This window comes from Lupinus angustifolius, chromosome LG04 (genome assembly GCF_001865875.1).
Source record: "Lupinus angustifolius cultivar Tanjil chromosome LG04, LupAngTanjil_v1.0, whole genome shotgun sequence".
Classification (NCBI taxonomy): Eukaryota; Viridiplantae; Streptophyta; class Magnoliopsida; order Fabales; family Fabaceae; genus Lupinus; species Lupinus angustifolius.
The window spans coordinates 8,278,865-8,296,042 of NC_032012.1; the positions used below are offsets into that span (position 1 = coordinate 8,278,865).

Genomic DNA, 17,178 nt, shown 5'->3' on the forward strand with positions numbered 1-17,178 from the left:
GACTCAGTCTCATTTCACATGTTGGGTTGATAGCAGCCTTATAATAAAAACAGTTTATGGCTTTTCGTCCTTAAAAATTACATTGATTAGCAATTGTCAAGCTTATGAACCACAATTTCTTTTTAACTTTTATAGTTGAGTGAAGATGTAAATTACACCTTGAGATAATTGTAGAAGTGATAATTTAAATTTAAATCACTTAACTTTTGCATTGGGTCATTGCATATAAATTTACACCTTAGTAACTCAAGTCCCAAAAGTGCAATTATTTTGCATTAAGTGTTTGTACTCACGAAATATGCATAAAAAATGAAGAAAACAACATGACCCAAAGGAAAAAGATGAATGTTTCAGGGGTTATGGCTTGAAGATATGGGTTGGGTGAGTATGGTGAGGAATATGATCAAGAGAGGCAAGGAAGGAGAGTATGGTGAGGAATATGTACACAATTTATGCATGTGTTTTTTCTGCAGAAGAAAATTCTGTACATGCAGCTGAAAAGTAAATTAGATTAAGTAGGTTGGATCCAAATCTAAAATACCAAATCCTTTATAGCAACTGGTGATCAATATTTACATAATCTGATTTTAAAATATAAAATTCAGAATATTATTTTTTGAACTTTAAAGTTACTGATATATCATGAATAAGTATTAGCCTTAACTTGTGTATGTGACATTTCAAAAGATTCAAATTTTGCCTTAAAAAAAAAAATCAAATTTTGTTAAATTGAATTTATACACACTCACTACATCATCTACCATTCATTTATATATTTTTTGAAGAGTATGATCAAACATGAATGGTGAATGATATAATGACAGTGTATAAACTCATACACTTTCGCTACATACATTTTTCTCTAACTTTAGGTAGGCATCTTTTAAAATGAATCTCCTTTTGGCCATTAACTTTTATTATTGCCTAATCACTCAGACAATATGCAACTAAGAAGAACATTAACATCATGATATATGCATTTTCATATATATAAAAAATGATATATGTAAGGCCTCAATTATGACTACCAACAACAAATGATTCAAATCTATGTACATCATTTGCCTTCTGTTTTCTGCAAGGACTTCAATATTTCCTTGCAGCCTAACTTCTTGGCTGTTTTCTTGTCAACACAACCACTATATTCATATTGGTGAATGACCCCATTTGCATCCACCTCAACTCTAGCACAAATAACACCATCCTTGCTAGAAATGGTAATGTTCTGAGTGTAACCTTCTCTTTGGCATAGTTCGGTCAACTCTCGAACCGGGTGTAGCTTTAATGTTTCAGGAGTGATAAGGGGTTCCAAAAGTGGACTTATGCTTTGCCATACAACCTCCTTATTGTATCCCGAATCAACAAGAATTGCTCCAGCTAGAGATTCTATAATGTCTCCAAGTACCTGCAAAAAAGAAGGAATAATCTTGAAAAACAATTTGCACATTATAGTTTTGAACCTAAGAAGTAGACCATGTGATTACATGTTTGGAAGTTTCTTCAAGATTTGACAAGCATAAGATTTTAATAAAAATTACTCAAACAGTAAGTTTGTAACGACAAACTAACCTTGGGAAACGATGTCTCGCACTCCCATCCAAAAGTTGTTGATGAAGCCAACTTTCGGAAGATATTAAGTGTGTTGAAGATGTGCTTCTGTAGTTCCTGTGATGCATGCAGTATGTGTTTGTGCAACCCAGCTTTAATGGCAGACCATGCATAACAATCATTGTTTACTGAAGCTGATCTCATGTCAGTTAATTGCCCCGGTGACAAGCCTGGATATTTCTCATATAAATGCATGGTAATGAGATAATCCAATATCGAGTCTCCAAGAAATTCTAGTCGCTGCAAGGCAAGGAATATATCATTCACAAATTGCGATAAAAAGAGAAACACAAGTCACAGGAATGTTAAGAAAACCTACAAACTGATCATGATGAATATAACAACAGTAAGTACCTGATAACAACTAGGAATTTCAGGCAGCATGTAAGAACCATGGGTCAGAGCTTCTACCAACAGAGAACGGTCGTGAAACGAGTATTTCAATAAAGATTCTAGAAAGTTGACGTTTACCAGCTTCTCCGGTTGAATGCTTAAGTGCCTCTCATAGGGTACAATGTTAAAATTCACTTTAATGCCTATCCAATCCATAAACAACAATGCAGCCTTTTCACCACCACTGGTAAGGAAGGCACCAATTAGTGCCTCTACAACGTCAGCAATAATCTTTCGTTTCAATTTTTGTTTTCCACTAACATAGATTTTTGACCCGTTGGAATTCAACTCTTCTTTTAATTTAAAGCTTTCAGATTTATCACCAGGAATAAGCCAGGTATGGGGTTCAAAAGGTGCATTTCGTATGAAGCCCTGCAACTCAAATAAAAAGTTATAACATTATCAGCAAATAGAAGTCAAGTACTGTTTCAACATGATAATGCAGAATTCTGAATACAGAAGAGAATGTATCAAATAATATTTAAGCATTACAATCCAACCCTCATAGCATATGCATTATACAATTCATAGAACACATCAGTCATGGTAAATATTGTACAGCTTCAAATTAATCTTCACTACTCAAATAGCATATAGCATATAATATGCAAAGTTAGTGCACAGATTATAATCAGCTAAAATAGCTGCAATCAATCAATTCATTCAAAATTATCATTTTTTATTAAACTTTAAAAAGGCATAAACTAATCAAAAATCGAACCACATTTTTCTAAGGAAAGCATTATGGTGTAATGGTTGGAGCCTGGAGGTCATAGTTGCTACATGCCATGTGACCTTGGAGGTCATAGTTCCTGTTATGGTATCAACTTCTATCCCAATACACACTGTAAAGATGCCTACTTATGTGGGTTTGACCCTTACCCAAACCCCACACAAAGCAGCAGCATTGTTGCACCATGTTTGTCTAATGTTATTTTTTGTCATTATATCAGAAATTGTGCTCTACTAATATTAAAAAAGGATGGTCCGGTATACGAAGCTCTCATCCAGTGGGGTCTAATATACCAGACTCTTAAAGAAAGGCTATGGGGTGAAATCTTAACGTAAATATGGTAAATGTTCAACAGCAACGATGCAGAGCACAAAAAAAGTAACAAATTTATGTGTTGGAGAGAGAGTAAGAGAGAGTGTGTACCGGAAGTCCACAATTGCACCCGAACTTAGAGAGGGCAGCATTAGAAATTATCTTTGTCCTCTTCACACTAAGGAGACCTTCGTGAAGATTTTGGTACGACTTAAACAGCTCCTTACTGGCAGCATATTTTAGAAAAGAATCTCCAAGAGTCTCTAGAGATTCATAATGAAAGGGTTCTTTGCATCTTTTAGTAGTAATTGCTTCCAAGACCTTCAATGCAAAATGCAGATAACATAATCTCTATAAATGTTTCAAGACAACCGGAAAAATAAACAAATAAAAATATAATCTACACATAAACAACATAGAGATGTAAACCTTCAGTGATCATTATATTAACAAAGATTAAGTGCATAGAGAATCCACTCATTTAGATAATACCAAGATGACTTAACTAAAAGATAATGACATAGAAAGTTTCAAAATGGAATCTATTCAGAGAACTAACCAAAATAATCTACTCAGTCCATTGTGTATAGACTGGGAAAAGGGGAACAAAAATGATTCTTTGCTTTCATTAACCAGAGTGCCTTGGTATTTCTTTCAGAATTACTATGTTAATAAAATATCAGGGAAAACATCCAGTAAAAGAACTCCTCTTTTCTACATCTTTTTTGTCTATTAAGAACAATGAACGGGGAACTAATAGTCTATTGTGGGAATTACTTGAAGAAATTGTTTTCCAGATTATAGTAAACAACGGTCTTGTATGATTGCAATAGTACCCTTACCTTGACTGTTTGAATCTCATGTTGCATGCAATGGTCCAAATACATCTTCTTTAGATTTGAAGCTCCAAGCAATGACTGAAGTCGATGCATGATTGATGGAACAAATGAGAAGGAATAAAGTGTACTAATTGATATCGGTGACATGATTATACAGCACAATTCAGGAGGCAGTTCAACAAAGTTCTTGCCTGCTTCTGAAAATGACAAATAACATCAAATATAATTATAACTGCTAACTAAATTCTGGTGGATAGTTGTGGTAACTACTAATATAGAGTAACAACTAAGAATGGCAAAGTTATGTGCCTCACACAAAAGGGATACAAAAAAATTGCCCAAAATAAATAAACAAGCTGAAAAACCCGACTTCCTTTCAGTTATAATCAGAAGGCATGAAATGTCAAGAATACATTAAAAAAAAGTCCAATTCATATTCATATAGGATTTATATAGCCGACCCTATTTTTAAGATTCATGGGCAATATCAACCTCACCTTCATAACTGAAAGATTTAACCCAAAAAAAATGATATTTTCCTCGTACTTAAGGAAAATAAAGGCCAATAGTTTCTGTATGACTTGTCTTAACTCTGAGCGAAAGATTAAGAAACCAAAAAAACATACAAAGAACCAAAGGTTAAACCTCTATCCTTCTCTTGTCTGCGTCCATGAGAGTAATTTTTAACGAGAAAAATGTGTCTTGCATTAAGCAGTTGTTGATGTTCAAAACACAATTGAGTGGCATGCCTGAAATTTTGAAAGACATATAAGAAGACAGAAGTAGAAAAGTTAAGTAGAGAATAAACATCTAGAACGAATATTACTTTTCTTCATAGTATTTCTTGTACGTAGTAATTCCGCCATCCCTTAGTTCCAGAGGTGAGTTCCCATCCAATTCCATTATATTAGTGGTGATATAAATACGACCATTATGAGGAGTATAAACCAAAGAGTCTTGTAGTATGCAAGGGCAAACTAGACCGTTTTTCGTCCATACTTTTGGAGAATGCTTCTTGCATGTAATTTTAGAGGGATTGACAGAGGTAATGGACACCCAATCAATTACGGCAGGTCTATGTTGTATGGCAGTGGCTGGTAGCAGAAGATAATCAATCTCCAGATCATCATCCAAATAGAGTTTATCTAAAGATTTTACACTAGCTGCCAACTTATCAATATTATGATCTACAAGAATCTTGAGAATAGTGACTTGGAATGTTTTACACAAAAGAACCTGGAAAATCAAAACAACCCAACAGTAACTACATTGAAGGAGTACTAATAAGCCAGATACCTTTAAAGGAGTACTAGACAGCATACCTCGTTTGGGGAAAGATGAACAGCTCCGATGCGTCTTAAGTTTATCGACAGACTACCCCGGTCAAAGCACATTTCAAATTGTGTGCTTCCAATTTCTGGATCAAGCTCACTTCTTGTTGCAAGCACAATGTCACGCACAGAGATGTCGTAGCTAAAATTTTGCTTCAATTCAATTAAATAACAGTGATATATTGTCTTATCATCTTTCGAGAAGTGGTTGATCAATTGAGGCGGTACATAACTTGGTTGCTCCTCATTGTAAGGCTCATTCTCTACAAAAATCATATCAATGTTGAAGTTATTCAGAGAATTACATGATAACCAGAATTTACTTTCCAAGTAATGATATTTAGAATGAAGGGCATAAACACAAGGAGAAATGAAGTTACCAAATTCATCCACCTCTGCTTCTTCCACGACAATATCAGGAACAAGATTATCGGTCAAAGCTCCAATATTATGAAGTTGCTTGCATGCTTCAAGACATGCAATGTTCTTTAAGAATTTTTTGTCACCTTGTACCTGAATAGGCTGTAGAGGGCAACTCTTGGGAAGATACAGTGTTCCAGTCTCTTTGTCCCATCTTGGAGATGGTTTAAAGTACCTGAGAGTTAAATCCAAAAGGGATAAATAACGGAGAGCGGTATAAAAACAAACCAAAAGAACCAGATTGATGCAAGATGCACTAGGAAGTTTATTTTATCTTCATAAAATGAACAGAGAAAAACAAAATGATGCAGAATGAGCAAAGAAAAAATGAGCAAAGAAAAACAAAATTGAAGATTGACGCAGAAAATGAACTAACTAACCCATCTGAAGGGAGCCATGAGCAATACAAGTATATCAAAGTAATGCTAGAACTGAGATTAACAATGGCTCCAGTGCTTTCAACACGATAAACTTCCTCCGGAAGTAGTTCAAGTGAACCACAAGGAATTGAAGATTGACGTAGGGACTCCTTCCTCATGATATCCCCACTTGCAAGGTATTTCTCTAGTCTTGAATGTGTAACTGAATCCCCACTGTAATTTTGGAGCAGATAAGAAAGTTTAGGGTAAAATTTAATTCAAATAGTAAAACACGCAAAATTGATGCTAAAATTTAATCTCTCTTGCGACAAGGTAATTAGCACCTGTCCTAGTGCTAGAGTAATCCTAATACCTCTTAACCATTAATACGTAATCTGAATTTTGCATTCTGGCACGACCTCGGGACTGTATGAAACTGCATACTGTGGGACATGGATCAAATCTAATAACCAAATTGCAACTTTGGACATCTAAACCCTCTTCAAGAATCGAAGTTGCAACAATAATGTTGACCTGCATATTAAAATATTTCCTTAATCAGAAATCAGATATTATATTTGGTCATATCAAGGCAATGGATTATATAAAAAGGCAATATACCGATCCATCACGAAATTCTTCGACAATTTCATTTTGCTTATTCCTAGTTTGATTTTTCAATCCAGAATTGTGTCCTGCTATGAATTTTGTCTTCCAGCTATTGTATTTTGGAAGCAAGACATTCAAAAGAGTCTCAAGAACAACTGCTGTTATGACCCTTTCAACAAAAACTATACATCTCATATTATTCAAATCCCTGCATATATAGTATACATATTAGAGTCATCAAAATAGATTTGATAACAAGTATAGTGAGATAGACAGATAACGACATACAGTCAAAAGCCAGCTAAACTATATATCGGGCAAGTCTCGCATTGTACTGTTGAAATAGTATAAGCAGTTAACCTAAGTGCCAACCATAAAGGTGCTGCATTAGAATAAGAACTTTCAACAGTATAATATGAGACTTACCCGATAATGACCCACAAACATCATTTCAAGACCAAGTTTTAAACTTTTCATAAAAAAAAAATCAATGATGATAACCTGTACTCAAGCAGAGAGTCGACAAGACAGAAAACTTTGGAGGTTAACAGCCCCATATCCACGGCAGATTTAATATTATCACCAATAGACCACTGAGGACCTGAGTAAGAAAATATTTTTTATAAACTAATAAAAGTAAAGAATGCAGGCAAAACATGTATATTTGAAATTTCACCAATTCTCTCAACAGTTGTACAGTCATACCAGACGGTAAGTAAGTTGTAAGATAATTCACAGTAGCAAGATTGAAACTTTTAACAAGTCCATCCCCAGAGTTGTCACGTAAAAATGATTCAGTTTCATTGGAAAATAAGGACTCTGCAGCCTGTCAAGAAAAAAATGTTTAAACTCAATTAAGCAATCATGAACAATGAACAAACACCAAAACAATAAAACTGAAGCAGGAGAAGGGCAAATAAGAACCTTCAAAGCCAACCAAACACCAAGCTCATCCAAGCAAAACATTATAGCACAAAAACTCTTTTCGATTCGTTTGTGTGCAGACTCTGCAGCTGATTCTGTGAAATCTGAATTTCTGAGGGCGAGTTCATGCTGAGGGAACAGAATATCCATAGTCAATAACCTCAAGGAAATAATCAACTATCATCTGATCAAAAAAATGCTCAACTTGTAAAGTAGCACTAAATAGGAAAAAAAATGATCAACTAATAAACATAAGAACATGACAGCGTTGGCAATCTGGCATTGATTCAGATACATGTCACTCAATAAAACATGATTTAGAGAGTTATTACTACTCTTAACACACCTGCTGTTTCAACATCTTGATCTTAACAGACAAGTCTTCAAATAGCACATATGAAATTTCATCTTCCCTGTAAAACTTGAATTTTGGGGTTGATATTGGAACGAACTCTGTTATAGCTTCACTTGCACAAGTATATACCTTCAATTTAAAAAAAAAACTATGTCAAACAATACATCATAAGAGCAGAAGGTTACCCTAAATTGCACTTCAACAGAACAAGTATAGTCACATCATAAGTCGTAGAAGAAAAGGGGACAACCTTTGAATGCATTAGAGTCATTAGTTTACGAATACTTTCTGCCAAGGTCCATTCAGAATTCCCAACTGGATAAAAAAAATAAAGAGAAGAAAAAAGAAAATCAATATCAGAGAATAACTGACAGTACTAAATAAAGTAGGACAAAAAATTAACAATAAAAAAGATAAATAGAAACTGCCTTCAGGCATGTATACCATTTGACTTAATTGGAGATGCAGTCATCCCGAATATCCGAGGTAGATCAGAGACACCAGATTTTAATTGGTCATGATAAAACTCCTGCAAACAATGAAATCTTACAAAAGAGAGCACTGCTTGCATAGCACAAATTACAATGATTGTCGTCATAAGTTGACCACCACTTATATGATAGCATATTGCAACCAAGTCTAGAATGGACCCAAAAGTCTTTTTCATTACTTAGCTTCTGGAGAAAAGTGTATACTGCATTCAGCACTATAACAAACTACCTATATTAATTGTTTATTTCCCCCACTTTGCCCCTTTTCTTCGGTCTTAGGAGTTAGGACTTTTTTCTTGTCGTATTATCGACATACAAAAATAATTGAAGTAAACAATTCAAAGAAAATTAGCTTGAGCAAGTAAAATAAGTTTGTGCAAATCTATAGTTGCAGAACAAGTAACATGCAAGATAGATATAAAGAAACAATTGCATCCAATTAATGAAAAACATAGAAAAAATATATAATCACAACAAGAATTAGTAGTAAATTCAAAGGCACAAACCAATTAAAAGAAAACTATGGAGAGAATATAACACTTACTCTCATGATGCAGGCGTAAGGGTCTCTACCCCTAGCATGATGGCATTCGTCCATTATTAGAACCTTTATCATGTTAAGTTTGAGAAAGCTATGTCTCAAGCTCATAAGCAATATCGCGGGGGTCATAACCAGAACCTACACATCCGAAAGCATTATTAACAGTAACTACTTGTTATCGATACAACTTACACATGTAAATTTCAGAAGCATTGTACTAAAACAGATTTTAGCTAGAAACCACATAGAAGTATAGCTAGAAGAGTTAAGTGAGTACAAACATTGCATGTGAACAGGAAAATGCCAAAATTAGACATCAATCACAAGTTGACATACACAGTATTGAGATTTCTTTTAAATTTTTCGAAGTATTTTCGACTAAACCCAAGGAGCTATGCTAGTGAAAAGTAGTATATAATTTTTAGGCTAACAACAGATTCAATGAAAAAATGATATCTTTTTTAGAAACTAAAATCAACAAAAACAGAAACATGACAGATGTACCTCAATACAGAATATGGTTATAGTAATGGAAAGAAGTTTGTATAATTAACAAACCATCGAGTCCGGATAGAAATGCAAAAACACACCTCATGTTTCTCAAATTCTTTGTTCCAGGTGGAAGCATCCCAGTAATCAACTCCCATTTCTCCCCAATACATTCCCACTTTTAAATCAGTGAGCGCTTTCACCGCTTCAGCTTGCTAAAGATCAACAAGAACAAAACAACACAGGCAACAAAAGTACTAATCAATTACACAGTTCCACAATAAATAAGCACATTGCCACTAAAACAACATGATCTCAAATTAGCAACAAAAAAACATAAGATTGACATTAATAAAGCGGCATACTTGAGATACCAACACAACTTTGGGAACCAAGAAAACCGCAATGTAAGGCGAAGGCTTTCGCAGAAGATAAGCGTAGCTTCGGAGAAGCATGATAGCTATCAAAGTCTTGCCTGCACCAGTCTCTAAGAACACTATGGTGTTTTCCTTCATAGCTTTCTCAAATGCTTCAACCTGATAGCTGCATTGAAGAAATAGAACATACTATAATCAACAACAATGCATACACTTAACACTGCAAATAAATAAAAACTCACCTTCTTGCAAATGGAAGAGCATGGCTACAGTTATCTATTGGCATTGTCATTTCTTCCATGGTTTCTTTGCTTCTTTTTCAATATCTACAGAATAAATACATAAAACCCCATCAATGGAAATCACTAAAAATATATACTTTTTGTCATGGAGAAGATGAAAAATAAAAAATTTAAATAAAAAAGGAGAATACTAAGAGCACTTATCAAAGTATCAAGAAAAAAAACAAGGTTTTTAGGGTACATTAAGAATTAAAAAAGTATGGTTACCCAAATGAAAGAGTTGAAAATATAGAAAGAGAGTGAGATTAGGAAAAGTGTGGTAAGTTTGGATTGATAAAGAGAAATGGAGAGAAGGGTATATTATGCATGCACACACAATCACTCACTCATATACTTCAGAGTTCAAGATTGTTGGGAGAAAAGTTCTAAAGGCACAATGCTATATAATCGGTTAATGACTGTTATATATAACTAATAGTTAGCTTAATTATGAAGTAATGTCTTTTACCCTTTTTCAATTACACCCAACGAGAATACTATTCATTTAGACTGATATCAAACATGTATATATTCATAATATAAAATTTGTATATAGTCAATATACTATCCATCTTTTTTTCTCTTCAAAATATATATATTTAACTTAAAATGTAAGTAAGTATTTATAAACAAAGATCGCCGATGATATATGGAGTGATACATTATTTTGGACAGATAAGGTGTAGGGTCATTTTCAATAAACCAAACCATTTACGAGCCCTGTTTGCAGAAAGGATACGATCTAAAAAAATTCAAAGGATTTCATGATTGGTGTGATGATTCTTGTGTGTCTGTTGCTTCGTCATCAAATCAGAAGGGCACGAGTTGCACATTTAGAAGAATTATTGATATTGATATAATCTTCAAAACCGTCACATTCAAAATACTCTAGGACTTGGTAGTTCTTGATAAATAAGTTTTAAATATATAGAAATATTTTTTGGTAAAGTTAATATAGTGAGAGTTTAATAGGTATGTTTTGTAATTATAAATTTTTTATATGATTATTATATCATCATTCGATTATAATAATTTGGTTATATAATGACCAAATTTTAACATCTAAACCAATATAAAGAGAAAACTTGATAGAGTAACAATAATAAGTAAAGATGATTGAGCTCTATATTGAAAAATTATCTTAGATAAAAGGTGATTAATCTCTTCATAATTATAAATAAATTAATTTCATAAAGACAAATTTCATTATTAACAAATATTATATGAAATTTGTTAGCCTAAGTAAACTAGTATTATCCAAAGGTGAAGGAATACCATTGGTAATTAAAAACTACTATTTTAGAATTAGCATGTTAGCATTTTATAATATTATCTTAAAATTTCATTTTATAATATTATATTTTCTTATTTTTAAAAATAAGATAAGAAAACCTAACATGGCATAATGTCAGAGGGCAGCCCAGTGAATTTTGTATTAACTGAAGAAAAAAAATATTTAATAGAACAGTAAGGTAAATTTTAAACCATTTAATTGGTTGGTTGATTTCAAGTATGAAAAAATTGGCAAATTGAAGCTTTAGAGATTAATTTAATAAAAAATTGTATATAACATGCAAAAAATAAGCATTCACATCTGAAATTTCCCTATTTTATTATAACCTTGACTGAATAATTTCAATAAAAAATGTCAAATACATTATTGCAAATGGCTGGAAGAATTACATAAATATCCAAGTTGGATTATTCATGCATGATATAATGCATACAATTGGTTACACCAATCCATTAAACATGAGTAACTAATGGTATAATCACAATAGGGTAATCTTACACAGAGTTTAGAGGTATTTAGGAAAAAAAGCCCCATTGAAAAGATCCAATAGCAGCTTAGTTCTCCTTTGTTGGAAAGATTCATCTTTGGTATGGTTTCATGACTAATCAAGCTTGACATTGGAATAGAGAAGCGTGTCCCTTGTGATTGGCATATACAGAAGGTAATAGATCTGCCACCAAACAAATAAATAACTAGTAAATATTTATGGTCATTCAGAAATTCTCAACACTAATTATCCACTGTGGTATCATCAATGGAAAATACCCTTCCAACATTTAGCTATAAGAGTTTCACATCAAACTATTTTTGTTAAGTTTTGGACAAGTAGTTCAGTGATGCTTACGCCTAAAAGAGTTGAAATGAGCAAAATTATTCCTGTAACCCAAGCAAGGGTTGTCCTAACCAGCACCACTTCAGCAATTTTTGTTAAGTTTGCTGCTTCTGATTCTGCCAACCATCGAGCAGCATGGTGGGGAGCGAAGGTCACATCAAACTTCTTGCCCGACTCTTGAGGAGTGGCTGCATGACAGTAGATAACTCCGACAATTTGACCTGCTCAGTCATTGATCATTAAGTGGTTAAATGAAAGCAAATGAATTCTTCAGAACGATAAAATCGACAACCGAAGAACAAATAATCAGCTTTACTTTTAAAATGTGAACGTTTTACTTTTAAATTATACAATAATTATTTAAGACTGACAATAATTGACCTTTGTATGCTTCTTGCAGTGAACTAACTATCTTCGTCAAAGTTGTAAATAGCAATTCAACCTCATGTTGAGCAATTCTTTCAGCTTCATATTGCTCTTGCAAAACCTGTACCATGTTAGTCAATAAGACAACTTAAATCCATGTATCTGGCATCAACACATTGCAGGAAAACATGAAAAAGAACATGTACTGAACTATAACAAATCGCTTATGCTTTCTATTTCAGTGGTTGTGTTCATAAACTGTATAAATGATTAATGTCTATTATGTGATCAACTCTACATGATAAAGCAGCAACAAACATATACATATCAAGAGGGTGAAAACAATTAGACATTAAAGATATACTGACACTAAGATTAGAATTTGACAAATAGACTGCCTCATAAGATACATCAATTAAATGTAATCGAGAAAAAGCATTACAAATATAATGGATATATGAATCGAACAATATCATAATGCTCTATTATAAAAAGAAACAATAATGCAACAAGGTTGTCAAATCTCTCTTCAAATCAGAAATAGAAACTACTTTAAAAAATGCATAAGAAGATCACTGACTAACAAACTTCCAATGTTAAATATACTTTCGCGATTATAAAGAAACTTCTGCCACGTTATAATGTCAAAAAACAATTGGACAGCTTTCCATTTTTCTTTTAAGAGGTAAAGAATAAGAAAAATAAGGAGGAAGAACATTGCACACCTTTATGCTATTGAAGCATCCCTTTAACAACTCGGCTGGACTTGTGCCCTGCGATAAATCTTCATGCATCTGAATTGCCCTTTTGACATTACGAATCAGAGATAGAAGACCTACAACGAACTTCCTTTCTGATTTCTGCAAAAACACAAACATGTACACCTCCAATCAGTCTCAACAAAAAAACATATATATAGCAAAATCTGCCTTAGAATCCTGATGATACCTTAGACATGTGGAGATTCACCGAGGCACCATTTGCCAATGGAATGGTCAGCTCTCCATTTACTGGCTCTACAGCATCTGGAGCATATGATCCCCCAATCAATGATGTCTAAGAAAACAGAAAAAGTCACTTTCAATACATCATGATAATCAAATAATACATAAATGGCTCATTGGTATATATAATATGAATCAAAACTGACAAATTCACTAATTTCTTTGTCGGTGCAGTCTTCTGATAGGTCATCCAAAGAAATCACAGATACATCATTTTCATCTGCACAAATTAAAGAAGATAATTAAAAAGGAAGAGCCAAGTCTCACCAAAAAATTATAATAAAATCATCCTGGTAGTGGTATCACCAGTTTCAATGTATTCTCTTTCTTTTCCAAACCCATGAACTTTACAATGTCTCTCACCTGGAAGTTGAATGTCAACCTTATCTGAACCAGGGAAGTTTGTACTCCATAATGAATTGCCGAACATTGCATTATCATGGATAACTTTTTCAAAACCTGCATTCATAATATTTTTTGTATTACAACTAATGAAAAAAAGAGGATATTGTAGAAATCAATCAAACTTCAAACCAAGGCCAGAGACCATTAATTCCATTCACTTCCAGAAAAAACACAGCACGAGGCCTATTGAATGGATTAGGACTCAGAACCTGATTCAACTGCAGAAAAGCATAACATTATCATCAACCAAATCTATAGCAAAAGCATAATGTGACATAAATAAGATAGTGGATAGAGAACATCACTAATTATTTCAAGAACCTTAGATGAGCTGGCATCAGAAATGGTTGAAGGAGGGGCAAAACCAAGCAAGACTGACACAGCGGCACCAACTTCCTGAAGTGACATTGAAGGATGCTGCAAAGTGAAATAATACCATCCACTGAGATCAGTATTTTATTGATCTTAACAATTGTACCAAGTGCCATTATCTCCTTAAGGTAAATAAAGGCAACATGAAAAGCATTTTCTGCAACATATCATCTCATTAGAGAAACTAAGGGTTTTATGCAAAATGTTTTCTCTATCTCTCTTATGTGCTGTTCCTTTAATTCTCTTTTCTTCTTTTCCAGAATTGTATCAAATATCTGATTTTTTCTCTTCTCCAAACTGGTAGCACATCCTTTTTAACCTCAGCGTTTACAAAGATTTGAAGTTAATAATCAACCCTACTACTTAAAACCCTAAAACATCCATTTTCACATCTCTTCTTTTATCAACTTCACAGGCATAACAACAAAGCCTACCTTGACAGCTTGACCAAAGAAAGCAGTTCCCTAACCTCCTTTACTACTACCAATTCAAAATCTAATATCTTCCGGTATCAGAAGTTCAGAACTCTGACTGCTCAATTGCGCCGAACCACTGTCATTATAGCCAAAAACATGGGCAATGTTTTGATAATCCAATCAATTTCTTAGTAAATCGTTTATTTACGGATTTTCTTTTTTCGTTCAAGTTTTGAAGAGCTAATCCATAGCATAGAAGGTCAACCAATGAGCACAGCTAAAGGGTTGAAATATTGCAATTTAATTCTCACATCTATTAGAAGTTCTTATTCATACTTCACTGTCACTCCCCTAACGTTCCAAACACTAACTTCTAAGCCAAATGTTTGTATAACATGCTTTATTCATAACGTTTCAAAATGAATTTTATTAATTTGTAATTTCGCAACTAAATATATTATCACAAACAAATTGAGTTAAATAAATCCAAATTCAAACAAAGAAATAAAATTCACATTGATCGAAGAGACAGAAGAAACACAACCTCAACCTCGATGATAGACGATCTATGACGAAGGAAATGATGATCGGAACCATCGATGAAGAAAACAGAACCAGAAGCGTCACCCTGCGGCAACACAAGCAAAACGAAAAAAGGAAAATTGTTAGATCGAAACCGTGAACAAATGCATAATAATTGAAGCGAGAAAGAGAATAAGAAAATGAACCTTGGCATGAGGAGAAAAGAGAGAGAAGATAACGAGAATGGTAGAAATGAGGGAAGCACGAAACTCCATCGTTTATTCCAACCTATGGTGTTTCGTTATTTGCCGCAAAATTCAATAGCATTAGGAAGAAGAAGAATAATAATAACAGATTTCACAGTTATTCATCCTTTATTTTTGCTGGAGCTAAAAATAAATCGAACTATCTTGGTATTTGTTTGAAACTCGATTTATTTATATAGTTTGATAAACTTAGTTCATGAACTAAATGAGCCAAATTTGAACTGAAAATTAAACTCGTTAAATAAACGAGTCAAACTTGAGTTGATATGGTTATTTTTATAATATAAAGATTAAGAGAAATAATTACACTATCTTCACTATTACATTTCAACTCTATAAAAGAAAATGTGATATGGATCATATTTCTCTTCTTGTTTTTACATATTCTTATTAAATTATTAGGATGAGAGAAAAGTGTCATATCTACCTATTATAATTCAAAAGAGAAAAATAGTAGACATGTATCAACTATTTCATCTCAATCTTAATCACAATTATACTTTTAATTCTTATTACATTTTTATATTTAATATCAAATAATATTTAATTACTATTATTAATTTTAGAACTTTTCTGAAATTTTTCTAGTGTGTTACAATCGAATATCATTAGATCTATATGTAACTTTAAGATATAGAATATATTACATCTTAAAATATTGATATAGTACACTATCTAATTTGATTTTCTATTTCTTAAATATGCTTATACTATATTTCATATTTAAGAAAAATGTTGATAGAATATTCATTTTTGTATTATGCTCTAGTTTATAAATTAGGTCACATAAAATTAGGAGTAAAGTTCATAAAGTATGGTCTCACTTGTTCATTCTTAATAATTTAAGAGAAAATTGTTTTAATAAGAATCAAATTGTTTTTGCCATTTGTTGCATATAACATTCATTTTATTGTAATACAATGTTTTTGTTGCTTTTGTATAGAGAAGAAGTTTTGATGTAACTTTGAGGGGTATCAACTAGTGGACACAAATTTAATATTTGGCTTGGTGCTTGCATATATATCTTAAATATGATAAAGGTTTTTTACACTGTTATTACATTATTTACAATTGATTTTAATTATCATTGACTTTTAAATAAAAGTATTGCAAATGAATGGTGGATGATGCATAGACCGTGTATAAATTTTTACATTGTCAGTGCACAAATTTTATCTTCTAGTTAGAAATGTATCATGCATCAAATATAATACATTTAAAAAATTACTAATTAAGTTATTTCTAAATGTAATATATAAATATTTTAAATATAAAGTTGGTATTTTGAATTAATGTTTCAAATTTAATTTATTTCTATTTTTATAAAAATCAATTTAGAATTTGGAATGAGATTTTTGCCATTAGTTATTTAAATTTAGCTAAATGTTTTAGCCATAATTTGATTATTTCCATTTAAATGTGTAACATATATTTTCAAAATAATCATTTTAAGTTTTAATATAAAATTAAAATGTTTAATTATTTTTAAACTAAATGATATTTTTGAGAATTTAATTATTTGAATTTAAAGTCTTAAAATTAATGGTTTAAATTTAATTAAAGGATTTAACCATAATTTGATTTCACTCTTCCGTTTAAGTATAACATATATTCAATATAAAGCAATTACCATATTTAT

The 17,178-nt window shown here is 32.4% G+C and overlaps 2 protein-coding genes across 2 annotated transcripts; both read right to left on the reverse strand.

The window, feature by feature from the left end:
- On the reverse strand, nucleotides 926-10,436 carry LOC109345518 (endoribonuclease Dicer homolog 2-like). Its single transcript, XM_019584571.1, has 23 exons — nucleotides 10,291-10,436; nucleotides 10,024-10,107; nucleotides 9,770-9,947; nucleotides 9,506-9,619; nucleotides 8,919-9,053; nucleotides 8,328-8,412; nucleotides 8,134-8,198; nucleotides 7,875-8,012; nucleotides 7,529-7,657; nucleotides 7,310-7,430; nucleotides 7,106-7,205; nucleotides 6,617-6,812; nucleotides 6,369-6,529; nucleotides 6,017-6,229; nucleotides 5,597-5,811; nucleotides 5,208-5,479; nucleotides 4,712-5,121; nucleotides 4,531-4,634; nucleotides 3,889-4,082; nucleotides 3,158-3,367; nucleotides 1,963-2,373; nucleotides 1,570-1,848; nucleotides 926-1,405 (listed from the first exon to the last, which is right to left on the reverse strand). Exons 2-23 carry the CDS (start codon nucleotides 10,080-10,082, stop codon nucleotides 1,058-1,060), a joined length of 4,137 nt encoding a protein of 1,378 aa, XP_019440116.1. The 5' UTR covers nucleotides 10,083-10,107; nucleotides 10,291-10,436; the 3' UTR covers nucleotides 926-1,057.
- Nucleotides 11,702-15,612, reverse strand: LOC109345519. The gene is made up of 11 exons (XM_019584572.1): nucleotides 15,480-15,612; nucleotides 15,296-15,379; nucleotides 14,285-14,380; nucleotides 14,106-14,181; nucleotides 13,922-14,017; nucleotides 13,705-13,778; nucleotides 13,503-13,610; nucleotides 13,280-13,414; nucleotides 12,570-12,675; nucleotides 12,201-12,409; nucleotides 11,702-12,026 (listed from the first exon to the last, which is right to left on the reverse strand). Exons 1-11 carry the CDS (start codon nucleotides 15,546-15,548, stop codon nucleotides 11,958-11,960), a joined length of 1,122 nt encoding a protein of 373 aa, XP_019440117.1. The 5' UTR covers nucleotides 15,549-15,612; the 3' UTR covers nucleotides 11,702-11,957.

Coding starts and splice junctions, on each gene's coding strand:
- LOC109345518 (XM_019584571.1), bottom strand. CDS start 10,082: ATGGAAGAAATGACAATGCCAATAGATAACTGTAGCCATGCTCTTCCA. Junction 7,206..7,309: donor TACAACTTACTTACCGTCTG/GTATGACTGTAC, acceptor TTTCTTACTCAG/GTCCTCAGTGGTCTATTGGT. Junction 4,083..4,530: donor CAGACAAGAGAAGGATAGAG/GTTTAACCTTTG, acceptor TGTCATTTTCAG/AAGCAGGCAAGAACTTTGTT.
- LOC109345519 (XM_019584572.1), bottom strand. CDS start 15,548: ATGGAGTTTCGTGCTTCCCTCATTTCTACCATTCTCGTTATCTTCTCT. Junction 15,380..15,479: donor TCTTTTCTCCTCATGCCAAG/GTTCATTTTCTT, acceptor GTGTTGCCGCAG/GGTGACGCTTCTGGTTCTGT. Junction 13,611..13,704: donor ACAAAGAAATTAGTGAATTT/GTCAGTTTTGAT, acceptor CTGTTTTCTTAG/ACATCATTGATTGGGGGATC.